Below are 20,179 nucleotides of genomic sequence, written 5' to 3' on the forward strand. Positions count from 1 at the left end.
ATATATTGCAAAGACAAAGAATAGAATTTTAAAGGTAGCACTCAAGTAATTTACTTTGGAATGGCGGAGAAATACCATGTAGTAGGTAGGTATGGTGGACACAACTGGCATAGTTTTTGGCTCAAGGATTTGGATGCACGAGAAGTATTCCCTCTCAATACAAGGCTTAGACTAGCAAGGTTGTTTGAAGCAAACACAAGTATGAACCGGTACAGCAAAGCTCACATAAGAACATATTGCAAACATTATAAAACTATACATTGTCTTCCTTGTCGTTCAAACACCTCACCAGAAAATATCTAGACTCTTGAGAAACCAATCATGCAAACCAAATTTTAACAAGCTCTATGTAGTTCTTCATTAATAGGTGCAAAGTATATGATGCAAGAGCTTAAACATGAGCACAACAATTGCCAAGTATCAAATTATTCAAGACATTATACCATTTACCACATGAAGCATTTTCCGTTTCCAACCATAATAATAATTAACGAAGCAGTTTCAGCCTTCGCCATGAACATTATGAGTAAAGCTAAGAACATATGTGTTCATATGCAACAGCGGAGCGTGTCTCTCTCCCACACAATGAATGCTAGGATCCAATTTATTCAAACAAAACAAAAACAAAAACAAACAGACGCTCCAAGTAAAGCACATAAGATGTGACGGAATAAAAATATGATCACTAGAGGTGACCTGATAATTTGTCGATGAAGAAGGGGATGCCTTGGGCATCCCCAAGCTTAGATGCTTGAGTCTTCTTGAAATATGCAGGGATGAACCACGGGGGCATCCCCAAGCTTAGAGCTTTCACTCTCCTTGATCATATTGTATCATCCTCCTCTCTTGACCCTTTGAATACTTCCTCCACACCAAACTCGAAACAAACTCATTAGAGGGTTAGTGCATAAACAAAAATTCACATGTTCAGAGGTGACATAATCATTCTTAACACTTCTGGACATTTCACAAAGCTACTGAAAGTTAATGGAATGAAGAAATCCATCAAACATAGCAAAACAGGCAATGTGAAATAAAAGGCAGAATCTGTCAAAACAGAACAGTCCGTAAAGACGAATTTTTTAGAGGCACCGGACTTGCTCAAATGAAAATACTCAAATTTAATGAAAGTAGCGTACATATCTGAGGATTACTCACGTAAATTGGCAGATTTTTGTGAGTTACCTACAGAGAATACTACTCAAATTCGTGATAGCAAGAAATCTGTTTCTGCGCAGTAATCCAAATGTAGTATGAACCTTACTATCAAAGACTTTACTTAGCACAACAATGCAATAAAATAAAGATAATGAGAGGTTGCTACAGTAGTAACAACTTCCAAGACTCAAAAATAAAATAAAAATGCAGAAGTAAAATCATGGGTTGTCTCCCATAAGCGCTTTTCTTTAACGCCTTTCAGCTAGGCGCAGAAAGTGTAAATCAAGTGTTATCAAGAGATGAAGCATCAACAGCGGGGTTTGGAGTTTTCTCAACCATGCATTGTATCTTGTATATGTAAGTTTCAGAGGCTCCTTTTTCATTACTCTTAGGCTTGCTATTCTCATCAAACAAATTTTCAGGAACAAGCCAAGCATAGTTATTTTCTAGAGCTTCATGCATTCCTAGGAGCTTACTAGGTATTGGTGCTTTAATCTCCCCACCATCATTAACATTATTAGTGTACCATATTCTATCCATGCCCATCTTTTCAAGTGTTCTTTTAAAATCAGTGAACAAACCAAGCCTCTTATGCTTAATAAAAACTTTTCTAGTTTTTTAGCTATATCTTCAAATTCTCTAACAAGGACTTTTTAAAAAAATCTCTCTTTTATCCCATCTCCATATCAGAAAGTGTAAGAAACATATGTTGTATTATGAGATTGAGATTAACAAATCTAGTTTTCAACATGTGTACTAAACAGGCAGAAGCACTTTCATAAGTAGGAGCAACTTTTAATAATGGTATATCTTCAAAATCTTCATCCATGCTAATATGGGTGAAAAATTCTTCTATATTATCTCTTCCAATGATAGACCCTTGTCCTACCGGTATATCTTTCAGAGTAAACTTAGGAGGAAACATGATGAAATAAGTAAAGTAAATGCAAGTAACTAATTTTTTTGTGTTTTTAATATGGAGAACGCAAACAAGATAGGAAATAAAGTAATGCGAGTAACTAATTTTTTTGTATTTTTGATATAAAGCAAACAAAGCAGTAAATAAAATAAAGTAAAGCAAGACAAAAACAAAGTAAAGAGATTGGAAGTGGAGACTCCCCTTGCAGCGTGTCTTGATCTCCCCGGCAACGACGCCAGAAATTTATGCTTGACACGCGTACAGCACGCGACCGTTGGGAACCCCAAGTGGAAGGTGTGATGCGTACAACAGTAAGTTTCCCTCAGTAAGAAACCAAGGTTTATCGAACCAGTAGGAGCCAAGAAGCACGTTGAAGGTTGATGGTGGTGGAGTGTAGTGCGGCGCAACACCAGGGATTCCGGCGCCAACGTAGAACCTGCACAACACAACCAAGATACTTTGCCCCAACGTAACAGTGAGGTTGTCAATCTCACCGGCTTGCTGTAACAAAGGATTAGATGTATAGTGTGGATGATGATGTTTGTAAAGAACAGTAAAGAACAATGTTTGCAGTAGATTGTATTTGATGTAAAGAATGGACAGGGGTCCACAGTTCACTAGTGGTGTCTCTCCGATAAGAAATAGCATGTTGGGTGAACAAATTACAGTTGGGCAATTGACAAATAAAGAGGGCATAACAATGCACATACATGACATGATGAGTAGTGTGAAATTCAATTGGGCATTACGACAAAGTACATAGACTGCTATCCAGTATGCATCTATGCCTAAAAAGTCCACCTTCAGGTTAGCATCCGCACCCCTTCCAGTATTAAGTTGCAAACAACCGACAATTGCATTAAGTATGGTGCGTAATGTAATCAACACAAATATCCTTAGACAAAGCATTGATGTTTTATCCCTAGTGGCAACAGCACATCCACAACCTTAGGGGTTGCTGTCACTCCCCCAGATTTAATGGAGACATGAACCCACTATCGAGCATAAATACTCCCTCTTGGAGTCACAAGTATCAACTTGGCCAGAGCCTCTACTAGCAACGGAGAGCATGCAAGATCATAAACAACACATAGATAGATTGATAATCAACATAACATAGTATTCCATATTCATCGGATCCCAACAAACGCAACATGTAGCATTACAAATAGATGATCTTGATCATGTTAGGCAGCTCACAAGATCGAACAATGATAGCACAATGAGGAGAAGACAACCATCTAGCTACTGCTATGGACCCATAGTCCAGGGGTGAACTACTCACACATCACTCCGGAGGCGATCATGGCGATGAAGAGTCCTCCGGGAGATGATTCCTCTCTCCGGCAGGGTGCCGGAGGCGATCTCCTGAATCCCCCGAGATGGGATTGGCGGCGGCGGCATCTCTGGAAGGTTTTCCGTATCGTGGCTCTCGGTACTGGGGTATTCTCGACGAAGGCTTTAAGTAGGCAGAAGGGTAGGTCAGGAGGGCTGACGAGGGGCCCACACGCCAGGGCGGCGCGGCCCCAGCCCTGGCCGCGCGGCCCTGCTGTGGTGTCGCCTCGTCGCCCCACTTCGTAATCCTTTCGGTCTTCTGGAAGCTTCGTGGAAAAATAAGACCCTGGGCGTTGATTTCGTCCAATTCCGAGAATACTTCCTTACTAGGATTTCTGAAACCAAAAACAGCAGAAAACAACAACTGGCTCTTCGGCATCTCGTCAATAGGTTAGTGCCGGAAAATGCATAAATATGACATAAAGTATGTATAAAACATGTGAGTACCATCATAAAAGTAGCATGGAACATAAGAAATTATAGATACGTTTGAGACGTATCAGCTCCCCAAAGATGAGTTTTCGTCGGAAGGTGACTCTACAAGCACGACGGTAACCAAGGGCTCCGTCGCAATGGAAAAAAGCCCCGGGAATCTGTCCTTGAGGGGACCCCTCGCATGCTACCAATCCAACCAGAATCTGGTGGCACGACGATTGTGGACAGAGTGTGGCCCCCAAGCTAAAGACATGCTTGATTTTCTGGATTGCGTTCCGGAATTGAGATCCCGACCAGTGCCTATCTGAGAGAAGGTCTTTTTCCATCAGATACTTGGCCCGGAGAATATCCGTCCAGAGACCTTGCTCCACAGCATAAAGTCTCCAGATCCATTTGGCCAAAATGCAAACATTCATGATTCTAGTGTCTACAATACCTAGTCCCCCCCCATACATTTTGGCTTGCACATCGCAGACCATCGAACCCAATGATATCTGCGCTTTGTCTCGTTAGCTTCCCAATAGAAACGAGACTTAGCCTTATCCATCAGGCCATGAGTGCCCTCCCCCAAGAGGCAAACAACCATCGCATGCAGCGGCAGGCTTGATAGGCATGCGTTTATGAGCGTCAGCCTAGCAGCGGAAGACATAAGTTTTCCCATCCAGGGATCCGCACGCTTGGCGAACTTGTTAGTCAACGGACCACCATCCGAGGCTAGCAAAGCGCAATCACTTACCGGCAGACCCACATTAGTGAAAGGGAAGGTGCCTCGTTTGTAATTTAGCATATTGGCAATCCTAGTCCCCTCAGATACGTCACCTCCAACCAACATAACCTCACTCTTATGGAAGTTAATCCCGATGCCCGACATATTCTCAAAGCAGAGAAGTATGTATTTGAGGTTGGCGATAGCTAGGTCATTTGGCTGGAACATGATGATGGTATCATCCGCATATTGTAGGTGAGATACCCCCTAGGTATCAAGTGTGGGATCAACCCGGCGATGTGACGCACCCCACGAAGCAAGGGCTTGTCAAGGATAGAAGCAAGGGCTTCCACCACAAACTCAAAGAGAAGCGGGGACAGAGGGTCACCCTGATGCACCCCACGTCCGTTACAAACGAAGTTCCCGACTTCCCCGTTGATCGTAATAGCAGTCTGGCCCCGAGACCAGACTCAAAGCTCTGTGAACCCAACCTGGTTCAAAGCCTTTGCGAAGCAAGACTTCCCGAAGGAAAGCCTAGTTCACACGGTCATACGCCTTCTCAAAGTCCAGTTTCAAGAAAACTCCCCTAAGTTTCTTATACTTGGTCTCATGAATGATCTCCTGCAGAGCCAGGACCCCTTCATGGATATGTCGGCCCCTAATAAACACCGATTGGGTCGAGCTAATCATCCTATGAGCAACCGGAGACAACCTAATTGCATAAGTTTTAGCCACAAACTTGAAGATAACATTTATAAGCGCGATAGGCCTAAACTGTCTAATATCATCCGCCCCAGGAACCTTGGGAATGAGCGAAAGCACACCCAGATTGAGCCCGTCAATGTCTACTCTCCCAGAGCAAAACCATTGGCGATAGCCAGAATGAGGGGCTTGGCCAGTTGCCAGAAGGCTTTGAAGAAGAACACTGGGAACCCATCCGCGCCCAGGGTTGTATCTGTCTTCATACTACCCAACACCTTGTCCATCACCTCCCCGGAGAAGGTATAAGGCTGTCATTCTCTTCCTCCGACATCCGTCGAATCGTGTGCCAAATCGAGGAAGAGAGCGAGAGGAGACTCAGATCCCCTTGAGCACCCATCAAACCTCGATAGAAGTCATAGATATGTGCCTGCAAGTCCCGTTCACCTACAATGATCCCCGAATCCGCGTCGGCCATTAGCAAACGCGTGGAAAAAGGCTGTGTTTGAGTCACCCTGGGTGAGCCAATTAGCCCTGCTACGTTGTCGCCAGCATTCTTCCTCCGCCTTGGAGAGGTGTAGGAGTTGTCCCTCAAGGTGGTAGCGCAGAGCCCAACCCTCATCGTCTAGACCCGACAGGTCCGCCATACCGTCGAGACTCCGGATCTGAGCTAAGATGTCATCCTTGAGGCCCCGTTCCTCCTTCCCAAGGTTGGCTCCTCAGCCTCTCAGGAAATGTCTAAGGCCCGCCACGACCCGGTGCCACACCTCAATCGGGTCCTGGCCGGAGACACTTCGCCTAACAAAAGCCACCATTTGTGCGTCACCAAGTCATGGAAGTCCGGTCTCTCCAACCAGCCCTTCTGGAAGAAGAAACGGGAGCTCCTTATGCCCAGCTCCTCCCCGGAGCTAAGGACGAGAGGGGAATGGTTCGACCCTATAATGGAAGCAAACACAAGGGGAACAGTAATAGCAATATCCGATCCCGTCCGATCTGTTTACGTCCCTATCATGTATAGGACTGGGCTTCAATGGTGCTCCACCTCGAAGCTGACCTAGAAGCCCAAAACAAGTCGTATATATGCACCGGAGCTGGAAACGAATACCGCTGGTAGCTGCTTTCTCGACCTGCTTTTGCTTTTTCACCGAGAAGCATAGATTCGGTTGGACCGGGCGAAAAGAGCAATAGCATGCAGAGTGCCAATGCAAGTGCTCGCTGCCGCCGTGCCGCATGATCGGGCAAAGCTGTACTGCACGGCACGCGCAAGGCAATCTCGGGGGAAGCTTCCAGCTGCAGCCTGCAGCGTGTTCGTATCTCTCTTTTGCACGCACCCATGCAGCTAGGGACGCCCCGTACCTATACCAGTTTTCTTCACAGTTCAGACGTCGGACGGGGCGAAATCCAGGTAACCCTGCAGATGATCTGCATCGTGAGTTGTGCCGGCCTCACAAAACAAGGCAAAAGAAAAGATCGTAGAAGAAGAAGAAGCTTCCTCGGAATCTGCGCGTCCACCTTTCCTTCGTGCTTCATCTCTTTGTTGGGTCAAGCCGTCAAGGACTGAGGGGACCTAGTTATATGGGAACAAAATTTCAGCCAACTTTAACCATGAATTTAACATCTAAAATATAAAATATATGTTGCGTAAATTATGTCATCCGACTAATATTTGAAAGAAGATTCCAACTGTATAATTTTGTGACAAAGTAATTATATATTTTTTAGTTAATTTTATGGTCAAAGTTAGACTTAAGCCTCGAGAAGGCCTTACAAAGATACGGAGGGAGTACTAATTAAGATTGCAAACGAGTATCATTAATATTTGCACACTAGCTATTAGAAATAAGGATAACAATAAAAACCACCAAAAGGGAAAATTAACTTTCGCTTCGGCCCTAGGTACGACACATGTGGCTACCAAATCAAATTTTAGGCCCACTTTGTTACCCTCCTCCCCGCACCGCCGAGCAATGGTGGGTTGTTTACTCTTCGGAAGAAGTTGGTGGCTAGTCCAGGAACTGGCGGCGTAGCAGCAAGGTGACATGGTGGAGTTGCATCATGGGGTTGTTTGCGGTGGATGGAGAAAAATTCCCTAGACGGCAAAGTACTCGCTGTCTAGGCAGTGGGGCGCACCAGTTGTTCAGCTCTGGATCTAGCCTGCTTAGTATAGATTTGCAATGCGGTGTCCGGCATAGCCAGCGTCGTAAACTTTTTTATCATTTAGGTTTGTTAGAGTAACAACGCTGGCGATGTCCGCGGTTTTACCAACATAGGTGTGGCCACTGTTTTCTAGATGGTGCACTGCCAGCTGGTCTATAGTGTCGGCCTAAAGCGACGGTGTCTCATATCATCTTCCATGTGGTCTCGTGTAAATTTTCTTCTCCTCTAATGTGTTGCTTGACTTTGCTTGCTTGGTATACCCTTCTCCTTGTTTACATATGTAAATACAAGTTGTGTAGTCCACTAGTCCGGTTGTTCGATGACATCTTTCCACTGGCACACTATTGGGGTTGCCTTCCCTCTTGTCAGGTCGCAGTGGGTCTGGACTGGTTAGTGGGGTTTTGACCCAACATGGCATATGACGAGTATCCCTGGCGGTGGTGCAAGCCTATTATCGTTGTTGTACGATCTTCTTCTTAAAAGCAGGCACGGCTCAGTTTTTCCCCTTTTTATGGACTAACTCTTTTGCTTACGCTGGAGGGGTTCGGTTGAAAGGTGAGCATCCTAGCCATGTGGATGTACGTAATGGATATTGGTAGTGCGAGATCTTGTTGTTTTGCTTGTTTTATGTGGTATGTAGTTGTATTTCTGCGATGTTGGTTGGTGTCTTTTCTTGCATAAAATCGTTTTAGAGTCCGGGCTACATATAGCTCAATTTCAAAAAAAAATCAACAACATTTAAGGTTTCAAAACAAATCTTTAAGGAATTCAAGACGTTGCCAATGGCGTATTATACTAACTTTTAAAATCTCAATGAGACATACTTGTATTCTAGGCTACAAAAGAATGACTACTTTGCAGGTTATTAATTTGGATCCACACGCTTGTCATTTTTGCAGAGTTCAAAATATAGGTATTTCACGTTGAGACTTTGCTAGTTGGTAGAATAAATCATATTGACTATATCTAGGATCTTTTTACAATTTTTTGTTACCTTGAAATGCCAATAAAAAAGGTTCCTTGGTGTGCGGGATCCAAAACGCCGTACTCCTTTTCTTGACCCTACCCACGTACTCCCTGCGGGATGGATACTGTGTATGGTCGTTTGTATGACAATAACTCTAGCCTGCTGATGGTTGTTCCGTACTATCTAGAAGAGCGAATCCATTTGAAAAGAAAAAGAAAGATATACGAAAAATAGACATGCACCATGTCTAAAATCACTTGGGGTAAAACAAGGAACCCACATCATCACATGTAACAAAACATTGTGACTCCAATAAATATCAGAGAATTTATTTTCTCTATTATTGTTAATACGTACACTGAAAAAGAATTAGAATAGAAGCATGTTTCGCATCCGAGGCATGCTCTTACATCGAAAATAAAATTTACAAAACTTCAACCATTGTCATCTCAAAACACACAATTACATACTCTAAAAGAGAAATACGGCATCACCAAGCTTATCATGTCCCAGACCCCCCTCTCTCAACTACTTATAGGTCTGATCAATATATAACATAACCAATTAACCATATACCACTACAACACCCAACTCATACCATGCTTATTTTATGATCTTAGCAAAAGAGCCAGTCAAGCTTGGGCCATGACAACAGGGCATTAACTTAACTAATTACCTCTGTACCAAAATGTAAGACGTTTTGGTAGGCTAAATAGTCTATCAAAGCATCTTATATTTTATAACAGACCTAGTACGTCGTAATGATATTTTCAATGAAGAATAAAACACAATAATATATTTCAGATATTTATTACCGTTTACCCGTAGGACAAGTTCCTCTCACTTCCTACTTGTTGTGGAGACGCCCTCATCTCAAGCTTGGAGCTGATCGGGCCATCAAAGCCCTTACTACCCAGGGAGTCGCCAGACAATGACATGATCGGATCCATTCCGCCATCACTGCCACCGGCAGCATCCATCATCATCGACGAGGATGGTGCCATCTGAAGGAGGTCATCACCACTCTTCGCCTGCTCATCGCCGTCGCCCCACATCATCGGGGTCTTCCCAGTGGAGCAGCTCCTGTCTGCTGCCCCAATGCAGCTCTCATTGAACGCCAAGAAGCTATCCATGGCCATTGTTGGCCTTATCTCCATGTGATGCTGCAGGTCCAGATGGCTCGAGGTCCCACCGTACAGGGTCAGATCCTGGAAGCTCATGGAGCCGCCGACGTCGAGCACCGCTGACGCCTGGGTGCCGCCCAGAGATCGGTACCCGGCAGCTGCAGGCCAGGTGGCGCAGTCGCTAGACGCCAGAGTTTGGTAGGCTTTCTCTAGGATGGACTGCATGTACTTCCCCTGGGCCTCCACCCTCATCTGGAGGTGCTTCTGCACCTGCATGAGATTGGCGTCATTGCAATGCAAAGTGATCGATTTGTTCTGCCTTGAAAAAGTATTTAGAATGCGTGCTTATATGACAAACTCATGAGTGCACCAAAAAGATATGTGCTAAGTAAAGTAGTAAACTCTGCAAGAATATGGTTCTTGCAAAGCAAGCATGAAGGTCTATGACATGCATGCGGTGGGGGGCAGATAGGATTGCCATATCAGCTGCCAGCAAAGAATGTAAGTTTCCTGAGAACGTTCATGCATGCATGCAAAGTACAGAAGAGACGTACATGTGCGTGTGTGTTGGTGTAGGGATATGAACACATGCATCATAGTTGTGCCGAATGTGTAAACTTCCCAAGAATGTTAGTAGATGCTAATAACATGTAATTTACCTCTAGCTGCTCGTGGAGCCTTCGTTGGACCTCCATCTGCATCCTTAGTGCCTCGTTCATGTGCGTGCTGCGACTGGGGTCGGGTGGTTAAATTCGAACACAAAATGTGAGCATAGTGTTTTAGAAATGTATCGGAATAATTCGTTGAATAGGGTATGATTTTTTGGAGCTTACTCGTTCATGTTTCTTCCCATCATACCCGAAGAGGACGCTGCATTTCGTTGCATCTCCATGGCTGCAGGTAATTTTAAGATGAGATTTATTAATCGGGCAATGCTATGAGTAAGAGAGATCGTACTTTTCTTTTTGACCAAAAGAGAGAGATTGCCAAAAGAGAGAGTAAACTTCATGGCTAGGTTAAGCACCAACCTAGCACTAAAAGGTTGCTTCAGAAGAAAACACTAACAAGTAACATGTTCGAGATCAGCAGTAAGCTAGGGTTTCAGCAACAACTGAAGTGAGCAAGTGCATCGCATGCTAGCTAGGTAATTAAACCGAGATGATGATATAGAATAGAAGCATTAAGCATGAATATGTACATCAATTTAGTAGGTAGATCTTGATAATATATTTACCTTCCTTGACGGAGTGATGATCGCCAAATTCTTTGTGCTGCTTCCCTAGCCTGAATTTCTGAGTGCAATAAAATCAGAGCTCAGACCACATATGAGATCTAGGGACAGGGAGAGAGGGCACTGAAACAAAAACCTAACTATGCCCATGCATGCATGCACACCTGAAGATGGCTCTTGAGATGGTAGAGCGTGAGACCCTTGACTCCCATAACCCTCATGATAGTCTTCGGAGTAGCCTCTGCCATCATGAAACAAATTAACCATTAATTAAAACTCCACGAAATTATTCAACAAGATATGATTAAACTCAATCAGGCATCTAATCAAGACTAACTGTCTGGGCCTCCGAGCTGCGCGACGGCGTCGACAAAACGGTCATGGAGCTCGACGGTCCACCGGAGGCGGGGCTTGGGGTCTGTGGTGAGGACGAGCCCGGAGTCGCCGGCTTGCACGCACGCTGCGGCGGCAGCCCGATCATTAAGTGACGAGCTCACCGTGGTGCTGCTGGGCTTCTTGGAGGAAGGGAACATTCTATTCTCCCTCTCTCCCCCTCTTAAATCTTTCTCTCTCTAGAGATCTCCTGGGAGGGTAATTCCCACTGCTTTTTCCCTCTCCTCGATCTGATCGATCTCTGCTACAGAATTGGAAGAGATTCAAGAACAAGGAATAGGGTTCGCTCCAGCACGCAGAACGAGGCACCGGACGGTGTAGTCGTCCTAGTAGTAGAGATAGTAGTGGTGGTGGTACTCTCCTCGGGTGTCCTCTTTCTTGATATGCTCTCTCTCTACTTTAGTTGCTTTAATTCTTTATCTCTCTACGCGCCTCTCTCTCGCCTCCTTGCTAGAAAGCGCATGGGGTGATGATATTCTCCCGGGGAGAGAAAAGCCACCGCCAACTACTGGAAGCCTCGCTGCTGTCCTGACGCGGGGACGCCTTTGCAAAAGATGAGAGAGAGACCCATCCATTCAGTAAAGAGAAACCCTCGAATTTTGTCATCCCTAAGCTTCTTTCAAAGACCGAAACAAATAGTTTAATATGCCCTAGTTTTCTTATGCATGCAATGGACTGTTGACTACTAAACCCAGCACTAAATTAAATGAGTATCATCTGCTTGCTTGTGGGTGCAGCTTATGAAGGAGTACGTGTTCCAAAAAGCATTAGGGTTAAGTGAGGTGCTATTTTAGTGCAACAGTTTGTTATATCTCCCTTTTCTTTTGTACTTCACATGGTTGATTTATGTATAAATGATTCATTGGGTAGCTGTAAGATTATGATTGCATTTTCAAAATCCAAATGCATGGCTCCCACATATCATCTAGAGACAAGCTTTGGAACTCATTGCATCTAATTAGCTTTTGTTTTAGCACGACCAGCACGCAGTTCACACAGTATACTAATCTTAAAACACCTAGTTGTATAATCTCTTCCAGTTGACAATTTTGTATGTGTTCCTGACGGTGTAACTGTGCAGCTAGCACATACGCATTGGATAGACAAGACTTCCCAAACGGTGCGATTACAGTTTATAGATTTCCCAGAAAACACTAAAGCTAAAGAAAAATTACCTAATATTCAATTGTACATGTGGCTCTACTTAGAGTGGCTAATGCTTGATGAGGTACCATCGGGGATGTTTTGATCTTATTTATGTGGTTAATCGGTAATCCGCAGCCGGTTAAAGTCTCTGAGTCATTTTTAGATCGAAGTCGCCGAATCCTAGTGGTGTGAGTTGGAGACAATCTCCACAAGTGTACTCTTTTTAGTTCCCTCGTTCACCTATATTCATGCGTTCAAGCCATCTCTTGCTCGACAAATGACTCAATTATATATCCATGCTGCATAAATCATACTATTGTGCATGCCGTACGTAATTATCATGCATAACTATAGTCTGGTGTATCAAATTAAGAAGCTTTAATCATTAGCGGAAGGAGTTATACTTTATACTTTATAATCGATCGGTGCATCAAATCATCAAATACATTAAGCTATGCATACATAGGCAATGATGCACGAGAAAGGAGTATACCCCAAACACCATCAATCAATATCATTTCTAAATGATGACCTGCAGATTGTGTGGGAGATTAAAAGGCATGTAGTTGCATTGAGCCCCGGAACTTGTTAGTTGGGAACTAGACATCACAGCACGCCCAATAAAAAGGAACCTAGCTAAAGGTAACATTGCCTCCGACCAGAGCAACCATAATTCCCATACTCTGAGCCCAATGCTCCATTTTCACATTTTTTGTCTTGAAACCACATATATCAATTACATTTATCTGCTACATGCAATGCCTTTTTGTCGTAGTGTTGATTGCCAAGTCAAATATATTCCAATGTTTACTTCTGGAACTTTTTTCTAGCAAGAGAGTCCTTCAGTATTACAATAACAGAGTAAATACACTACAATCTTAATTCTTGATTTCCTGTTTAAATAGATACATGAACTTAAACTACACTCACAAGGTGTACTAGCAACGTGTGTTTCTGTATTCTCTTTTTCGATGGCTTGTTCATGTGGAGATGCTTTACGACCCATGAGTCTGCAATACGTACTTAAATACTTTGTGGATGGATTTTTAATAAAACGGATGTGTGCGTTGATTGATGCAGAGGCCGGGAAGGCCCATTTCTAAAAAAAAACTTGGATGCTAAATCAAGTTTTGAGGCCTAGGACTTTGACAAGTGTTATTTTCGACCAATAACAGGGTCCACGGGAAACATATAATGGTGGTGCGAAGAATCAAATTTGAAACCTTTTTTAGAGCAATTGCGACATGTACATACACGGAGACATGTAATGGTGCTGCAAAGAATGAGAACCGAACAAAGCTCAGCTCATAGTGTCACTCCCCCTTTAGCCGAATAGAAGATTGTCCCACTCCCTTCATGCATACAGATGTCACTAAAACAATCCCTATATGGAACCCACAAATCCAAACAAAAAGAATATTATGAAGGGTTTTAGGGCCCCATCTAATTAGGAGAGGAAAGCAAAGAGGATGAGGAAGAACCTTGTAAAGCTAACTAGCACAATACCTTCCTATTTGCCTTTACCATGATGGAAATTCAAAAGGAAATCTAACCGAAACCAAGTTACACTGTAAAACGGTGAAATATATATTTCAAAGTTTCCGAAACTCCTGAAAAATCACCTTTTGGGAGGTGATTTTCTACAAATTAACATACAAATCCTCAAAATCAAATTCATTTGACATGCGTGAGTAACGAAATTCAGCAATTATAACCGACAAAACAGTACAGACATCACACTAGTGGAAAACAGGCCTTTTGATCCGGGTGGTTAGGGCCTTTTGTCGCGGGCGGCCAGCCGCGACAAGCAAGGCGCGATAAAAGGGAGGCCTTTTATCCCGGGTCGCTTACGACCCGCGACATAAGGTCCACCACGTGGCAGCCGCGGGGCGCGCAGGGCACAGGCCCTTTTGTCGCGGGCGGTATTACCACCCGCGACAAAAGGCCCTCTACGTGGCGCGCGCACAACGCTTCTGCTTTAGGGTTTGTGGGGTGCAGCACCCCACCCCCCCCCCCCCCCCCCACCACCGACCGCCTGTTATTTCATTTTTTTCGTTCGAAAATAAAAGTTGCATATATTTGTACGCTACTAGAAGTTGTACACGTTCATTCATTATATATATATATAGATCGATCAAACAAATATTGGAAGCAGAAGTCGATTCCCCTTACACATATTCGTAGGTTCCCTACATATATACATGGAGCTCACGATCGACAAACGGTACTAACGACCGTCTATTTGGAGGTAGAGCAACTATTTGGAGTAAACAAGCCTTTGTTGTTTATTACTTCTCTAACCAAAAGTCCCGCCAGTTCCTCCGCGATTCCTAGTGCGTGTTCCTTTGGTTGGAGTCTGTCCCGCATGAAGTCGACCTATATACGAAAATGAGATGAGTATGACTATATCAGTCTTGATAACGAAATATTGATGATAATAAATAAAGTTGTGAATGTTATTGCTTACGTCGAATTTATTTTTGTTCTGCTTCTCAGTGGTTAACATGCGAATGGACTCGCAAACGTAGTATCCACATAGATTCGTCCCTTGTGGCTGCTGGGGCACGGTACAGAGTAAATGTTAGCTTCTTTGCAAAGGTAATCTCCTTATGAACATTCTTCAAAGCTTGCCAAGCCCTGCCAGGCAAAAGAATAATTGAATGAGTGGATAATTAATTGATATCTCACGAAAGATAAAGCGCGGCGATGAAGGAAATTACACTTGGAGCAACTTCTGCAAGTCCTGGAACCCGTCCAGGCCTCTACTCAGTGGGTCTTTTACTTCAACTATTCCCTTATCAGGTTGAATGTCTAGTAGAATCCAGTGGAAGCTGCACATGTTATGCATATACGTCAGGAATTACACTTAACATCGAGTAAGAAAAATTGAATGTGCATAAAAGATCATTAAGACTCTCACTCGTAGTTGTAAGGAAACAATATTGAATCACAGAAATATTGCTGCCCCAAAAACCTTAGTAGGTTTCCCCCCGTTTCTTCGCGTTTATGCTTCACCGTTTCAACATGTATTTTATCTGGGTCAACAAACCCAACATTGATAATATTATTACTTTTGCACTCACTGATCTTCAGTCTGCATAAGAGAACCCATAAGATATAATGAGTATATATATGCAATGAAAACGAACATGAACTGAATGAAAATGAACTTATATGTAGTTAACAACTTACAAGCAATAGCAACTCATGAGAGATTTGTCGAGGGCTTCTAGATTGAATAACTGCCAGAGTTCATTCATCTCAATATGGATCTCCTCCTTTCGGTAGTAATATTCCCATGGTATACTCGCCACGATGTACATTATGTTCTCCTTGCATGCATCAAGGTACCACTGATGCAAATTCCGCATATGTGTTGGCAGTTTATGCAGCTGCTCTCTGCTGACCAAGTCGGCCCCGTAGACAAATTTAGGAGCTATATCAGCAGTGGGTATGTCAGCATCTGCTGCAGACAGCAATTCCTCCACGGTAACTGAACAAGCAGCCGCTAGCCTTGCAGCTTCTTCCATATCGATACCACCATGATGTTCCTGGTACAGCTTGGGAACATTAAGCACTTTGAGTGCTGGGATCGATTGTTTGGGCTGAGCACCGAGGAGGGGAACTTCCTTTCTCTTTTTGCCTTTTGTCGTTTGCTTGGCCTTGAGGGGTGCACTTGTTGAACTTGACCTTTTCTCATCTGCACTTCTAGCTGATGATTTGCTCGTGCCAGCAATGTCCTTCTCCTTAGCCTTTTCATCCTTCTTTTGGTCAATTACCTTCGCAAGAGTGCGTGTATAGTCATCCTTCTTCTCATGTAACTCATACTGCGATGGTGTGTTCAGAAAACTAGTAGCATATTCTATTTGCTTCTCTGTGTATGGCTCTGGCGCTGGAGGTTTTGGCTTATGGAAATGATCATAGTTGTGTTTCGCAACAGCGGCCGCATTTTCCTCGACAGTAAGATCCCAAGGACGGGGGGGAGGAACCTTTGGTACTTTTGGGAGGGGCGACTTCTTGCGGACAGGACTCTTGAAACGCTTCCGGCTGGGTGCATTCCGAGTCTTAGTGGGCGGAGGCGGCGGCGCTGGAGATGGAGATGGACTACCGATGTCGTGGTCGACGTCGTACCCACGGGGTGATGGTGGCGACATGTGATCAGTAGGAGGAGGTGATGGTGGCCTGCGATCACCTGGAGGAGGTGATGGTGACCTGCTGGGACGACTGGTACTAGGTGCTACCCAGCCTGGCAGCCTGATGTTCTTCTTTTCCCGCAGAATGATTTCTCCCAAAGACCTCTCGAGTGTAAGCCCCCCATCACCTCCAGGGATATCGAGCTCCAATGTCTCCCACGACGGGACAACTGAATCCACCCCGACACGAGCATAGCCAGCTGGAATCGGATTGCCATGCCATGTTGCCGGCTCACCTTCAGGTCCAAATGCCGGTAAGACATAGCCGACCGCCACCTTAACAGAAACCTTCCTGAACACCTCATGGAGATCACAAGGTGTTTGCTCCTTGATTCCATCCAAGGGGTCGCCAGGACCGGCATCTATCATCATCCGTGTAGGAGGGGCCTCCGAGTCGGCCACGCTGCTGTCTCGTCGCTGAGATATGTCAGCGGTATTATCTGGCGGGCGCTGTCCTTTTAGTTCATTTATCTCCCGCTGCTGCTGCTGAAGCTCCCGCTGCTGCTGGTCAAGTCGGCGTTGGAACTCGGCCATCCGGTCATTCTGCACCTCCAGCTGGCGTTGTTTAGCTCTCGCTCGGCTTCTATAAGTCTCCGCGTCGGCCGGAAACCCAAGCGACCACGGAACACTAGGGCCGAAGCCTCTTGTTCGTCCTCCCTTCTCAGGATTACCGAGGACAAGCGTCAGCAAGTCTTTCTCTCTATCGGGAGCAAACTTTAGTTTTCCCACCTTTATATCTGTCGTCACTTCAATCCATTTTTGCCTGGGTACCCTAACCCTGGTGTCACTTTCAACAATGTTCCCTGTCTTCATGTCATACTCACAGCCATGCGCGAGGAACCAATTTCGAGCCCTAGTGTCCCATCCTTCTCGCGTGGGTTCTGGAGTGATCCCGTTCAGCTCCATCTCAGCCTCTTGTGCATCCCACTTAGGCATGGCTCTTCCGTAGCCCCCTCGCCCCGTATGATGGTGATATTTCTTCTCGCTTGCATTCTTCTTGTTTTTCGTTGACAGGTTCACAGCCTCCTCTGATTCTTTGTACCTCACAAATTCTTCCCAGTTATGCTCCTGCTTCGCTAGGTAGTTCTCGAATAATGGAGGCTTCTTGTCTTTCTTATAATTTTTTCCATAACCGGTTCTTATACGCCCGAAAAAGTTCCCCCATCTTCTTAAGAGCCCATTTCTTCACTAGCGCCCGCTGCTTAGCATTCTCAGACTCCGATCCCAAATCTGGCAAAGTGAAATGTGCCATGAGGTCTCTGAAAAGTGTGTCTTTGTACCTATCGGCAACCTGATTTTCGGACACATTCTTGGTCTTGTTCCATTCTCTGACAGTGATCGGGATACGATCTCTAACCACAACTCCGCACTGATTTTTGAACTTCACTCCGACAATCTCGGGTACCACCGGTTGGCCTTCCGGTGATATAGCTTCAATTGTGAAGTGGTCTTTTTTGGTCAACTTCTTTGCCGGGCCTCGTTTCTCTATCTTATCTTCGGAGGCCTAAGAGAATACATATATATAGAATTGCATTAATGCCTCTATACTAATGTCTCAATACATATGTACATATAGAATTCCATTAATACCTCGTCATGATCGGAGCCGTCGGCTTCTCCGTCACCGGAGCCGTCGTCGGCTTCTCCGTCACCGGAGCCGTCGGCTTCTCCATGACCGGAGCCGTCGGCTTCCCCATGACCGGAGCCGCGGGCTTCTCCATCACCGGAGCCGCGGTCTTCTCGGTCGGCTTCTGTACCATCGCGGATTATGTCCGCGAACATGTCTTCCTGTTCCAAGTCCCGTTCGAATGGATCCATTGTTTCTGCAAAAGAATTAAATCGATAAGTACATGTTCTAACCCTAACCCTAATCAAACACAAACCAAACCCTAACCCTAATCAAACACAAACCCCATGGTGTCGACGACGCGTGTTTGCGAGAGGGAGAGTGTGTCGGCGACGCGTGTTTGCCAGAGAGAGGGAGAGGGTGTCGGCGACGCGTGTTTGCGAGAGGGAGATGGTGTCGGCGACGCGTGTTTGCGAGAGGGAGAGTGTGTCGGCGACGCGTGTTTGCGAGAGAGAGAGAGGGTGTCGGCGACGCTAGTTTGCGAGAGAGAGAGGGTGTCGGTTTGCGAGAGAGGGTGTCGGTGGAGAGAGGGTGTCGGTGTCGGCGACGCGTGTTTGCGAGAGAGAGAGAGGGTGTCGGCGACGCTAGTTTGCGAGAGAGAGAGGGTGTCGGTTTGCGAGAGAGGGTGTCGGTGTCGGTGGAGAGAGGGTGTCGGTTTGCGAGAGAGGGTGTCGGTGGAGAGAGGGTGTCGGTGTCGGTAAATACATATACTAAACATTTTTCAACCTAAAACTAATCAATTACATACTAACTAATTACATACTAACTAAACTAACTAATTACATTACATACTAAACTAACTAAACTAACTAATTACATACTAACTAAACTAACTAATTACATACTAACTAAACTAACTAAACTAAACTAATTACATATGAACTAATTACATACTAACTAAACATTATATACTAACTAATTACATACTAACTAAACTAACTAATTACATTACTAACTAATTACATACTAACTAAACTAACTAATTACATTACTAACTAATTACATACTAACTAATTAATAACTAATTAACACAATTAAGTAAAAAAAATGAAAAAAAAAATGAAAACCAGGGCGCCCGCGAGCAGGCGCGGCGGCGCTACCTCGGGCGAGGAAGACGGCGGCGGCCCGAGGACGACGACGCGCAGGTGGCGGCCGGCGGCGGCGGCCCGAGGACGCAGCGGCGGCCGAGGCGCGGCGCGGCGCGGGCGCGGCGCGAGGGCGCAGGCGGCGGCCGAGAGGCGCGCGCGGCGCGAGAGGCGGCAGAGGAACGGCGGCGGCCCGAGAGGAAGAGGCGGGGCGGCGCAGAGGGCGGCGGCCGGAGGCGAGGAAGACGGCGGCGGCGCGGCCACTTCGGCAGCCGGGCGGCGCAAACCGGCTATGTGTGGGCCTCCTGGAGTCGCGGGTGGCGGCCCCGCCCGGGGCTCCGCGTCTTAAACCCCACCCCCTTTTGTCGGGGGTGGGGGCTTGACCCGCGATAAAACACCCCCCTTTGGGCGCGGGTCAAGCCCCCACCTGCGACAAAAGGGGTCTTTTGTCGCGGGTCAAGCCCCCACCCGCGACAAAAGGCTTTGGGCTGATCCGCGGCACAGCCCATCCAACGGCTCTGGCCGTTTGAATCCAACGGCCTAGAGCCGTTGGATGGGCTGTGCCACGGATCAGCCCATCTAGAGCCTCTTCACCCTTTCTTTTTTGTAATTTAAATTAAAAAACCATTATTTCAATAACTTTTGAATGGTAACTCAAATACAAATATTTTATATATGAATATTGATCAGAAAAAGGTAATGAACATGAATATGACATCCATATACCTTTTTGCATCTCGCGTCATATGAAACGTTGATAGTAGGGTATGTTTCACCCCTGTGCACCGCCGCCGTGCCACACGTGTCGCGTCCCGTCGACGCCGTCGTGCGACGTGTGGCCACCGCTTCCACGTGCCTCACCCGTCGACGCCGTCGTGCGACGTGTGGCCACCGCTTCCACGTGCCTCACCCGTCGACGCCGTCGTGCGACGTGTGGCCACCGTTTCCACGTGCCTCACCCGCCGACGCCGTCGTGCGACGTGTGGCCACCACTTCCACGTGCC

At 45.6% G+C, this 20,179-nt stretch overlaps 1 protein-coding gene and 1 long non-coding RNA gene across 2 annotated transcripts; both read right to left on the reverse strand.

Moving 5' to 3' along the window:
- Window positions 1-8,665: 8,665 nt before the first annotated feature.
- Window positions 8,666-11,532, reverse strand: LOC127311889 (myb family transcription factor IPN2). Its single transcript, XM_051342374.2, has 6 exons — window positions 11,069-11,532; window positions 10,896-10,972; window positions 10,735-10,792; window positions 10,334-10,394; window positions 10,160-10,232; window positions 8,666-9,770 (listed from the first exon to the last, which is right to left on the reverse strand). Exons 1-6 carry the CDS (start codon window positions 11,262-11,264, stop codon window positions 9,195-9,197), a joined length of 1,041 nt encoding a protein of 346 aa, XP_051198334.1. The 5' UTR covers window positions 11,265-11,532; the 3' UTR covers window positions 8,666-9,194.
- Window positions 11,533-14,850: 3,318 nt separating this feature from the next.
- LOC139833722 (uncharacterized) lies at window positions 14,851-15,363 on the reverse strand. The gene is made up of 3 exons (XR_011749349.1): window positions 15,191-15,363; window positions 14,991-15,101; window positions 14,851-14,907 (listed from the first exon to the last, which is right to left on the reverse strand). It is a non-coding gene; the product is annotated as an uncharacterized lncRNA (long non-coding RNA).
- Window positions 15,364-20,179: the final 4,816 nt, after the last annotated feature.

The sequence above is a fragment of the Lolium perenne genome, chromosome 7, assembly GCF_019359855.2.
Source record: "Lolium perenne isolate Kyuss_39 chromosome 7, Kyuss_2.0, whole genome shotgun sequence".
NCBI lineage: Eukaryota > Viridiplantae > Streptophyta > Magnoliopsida > Poales > Poaceae > Lolium > Lolium perenne.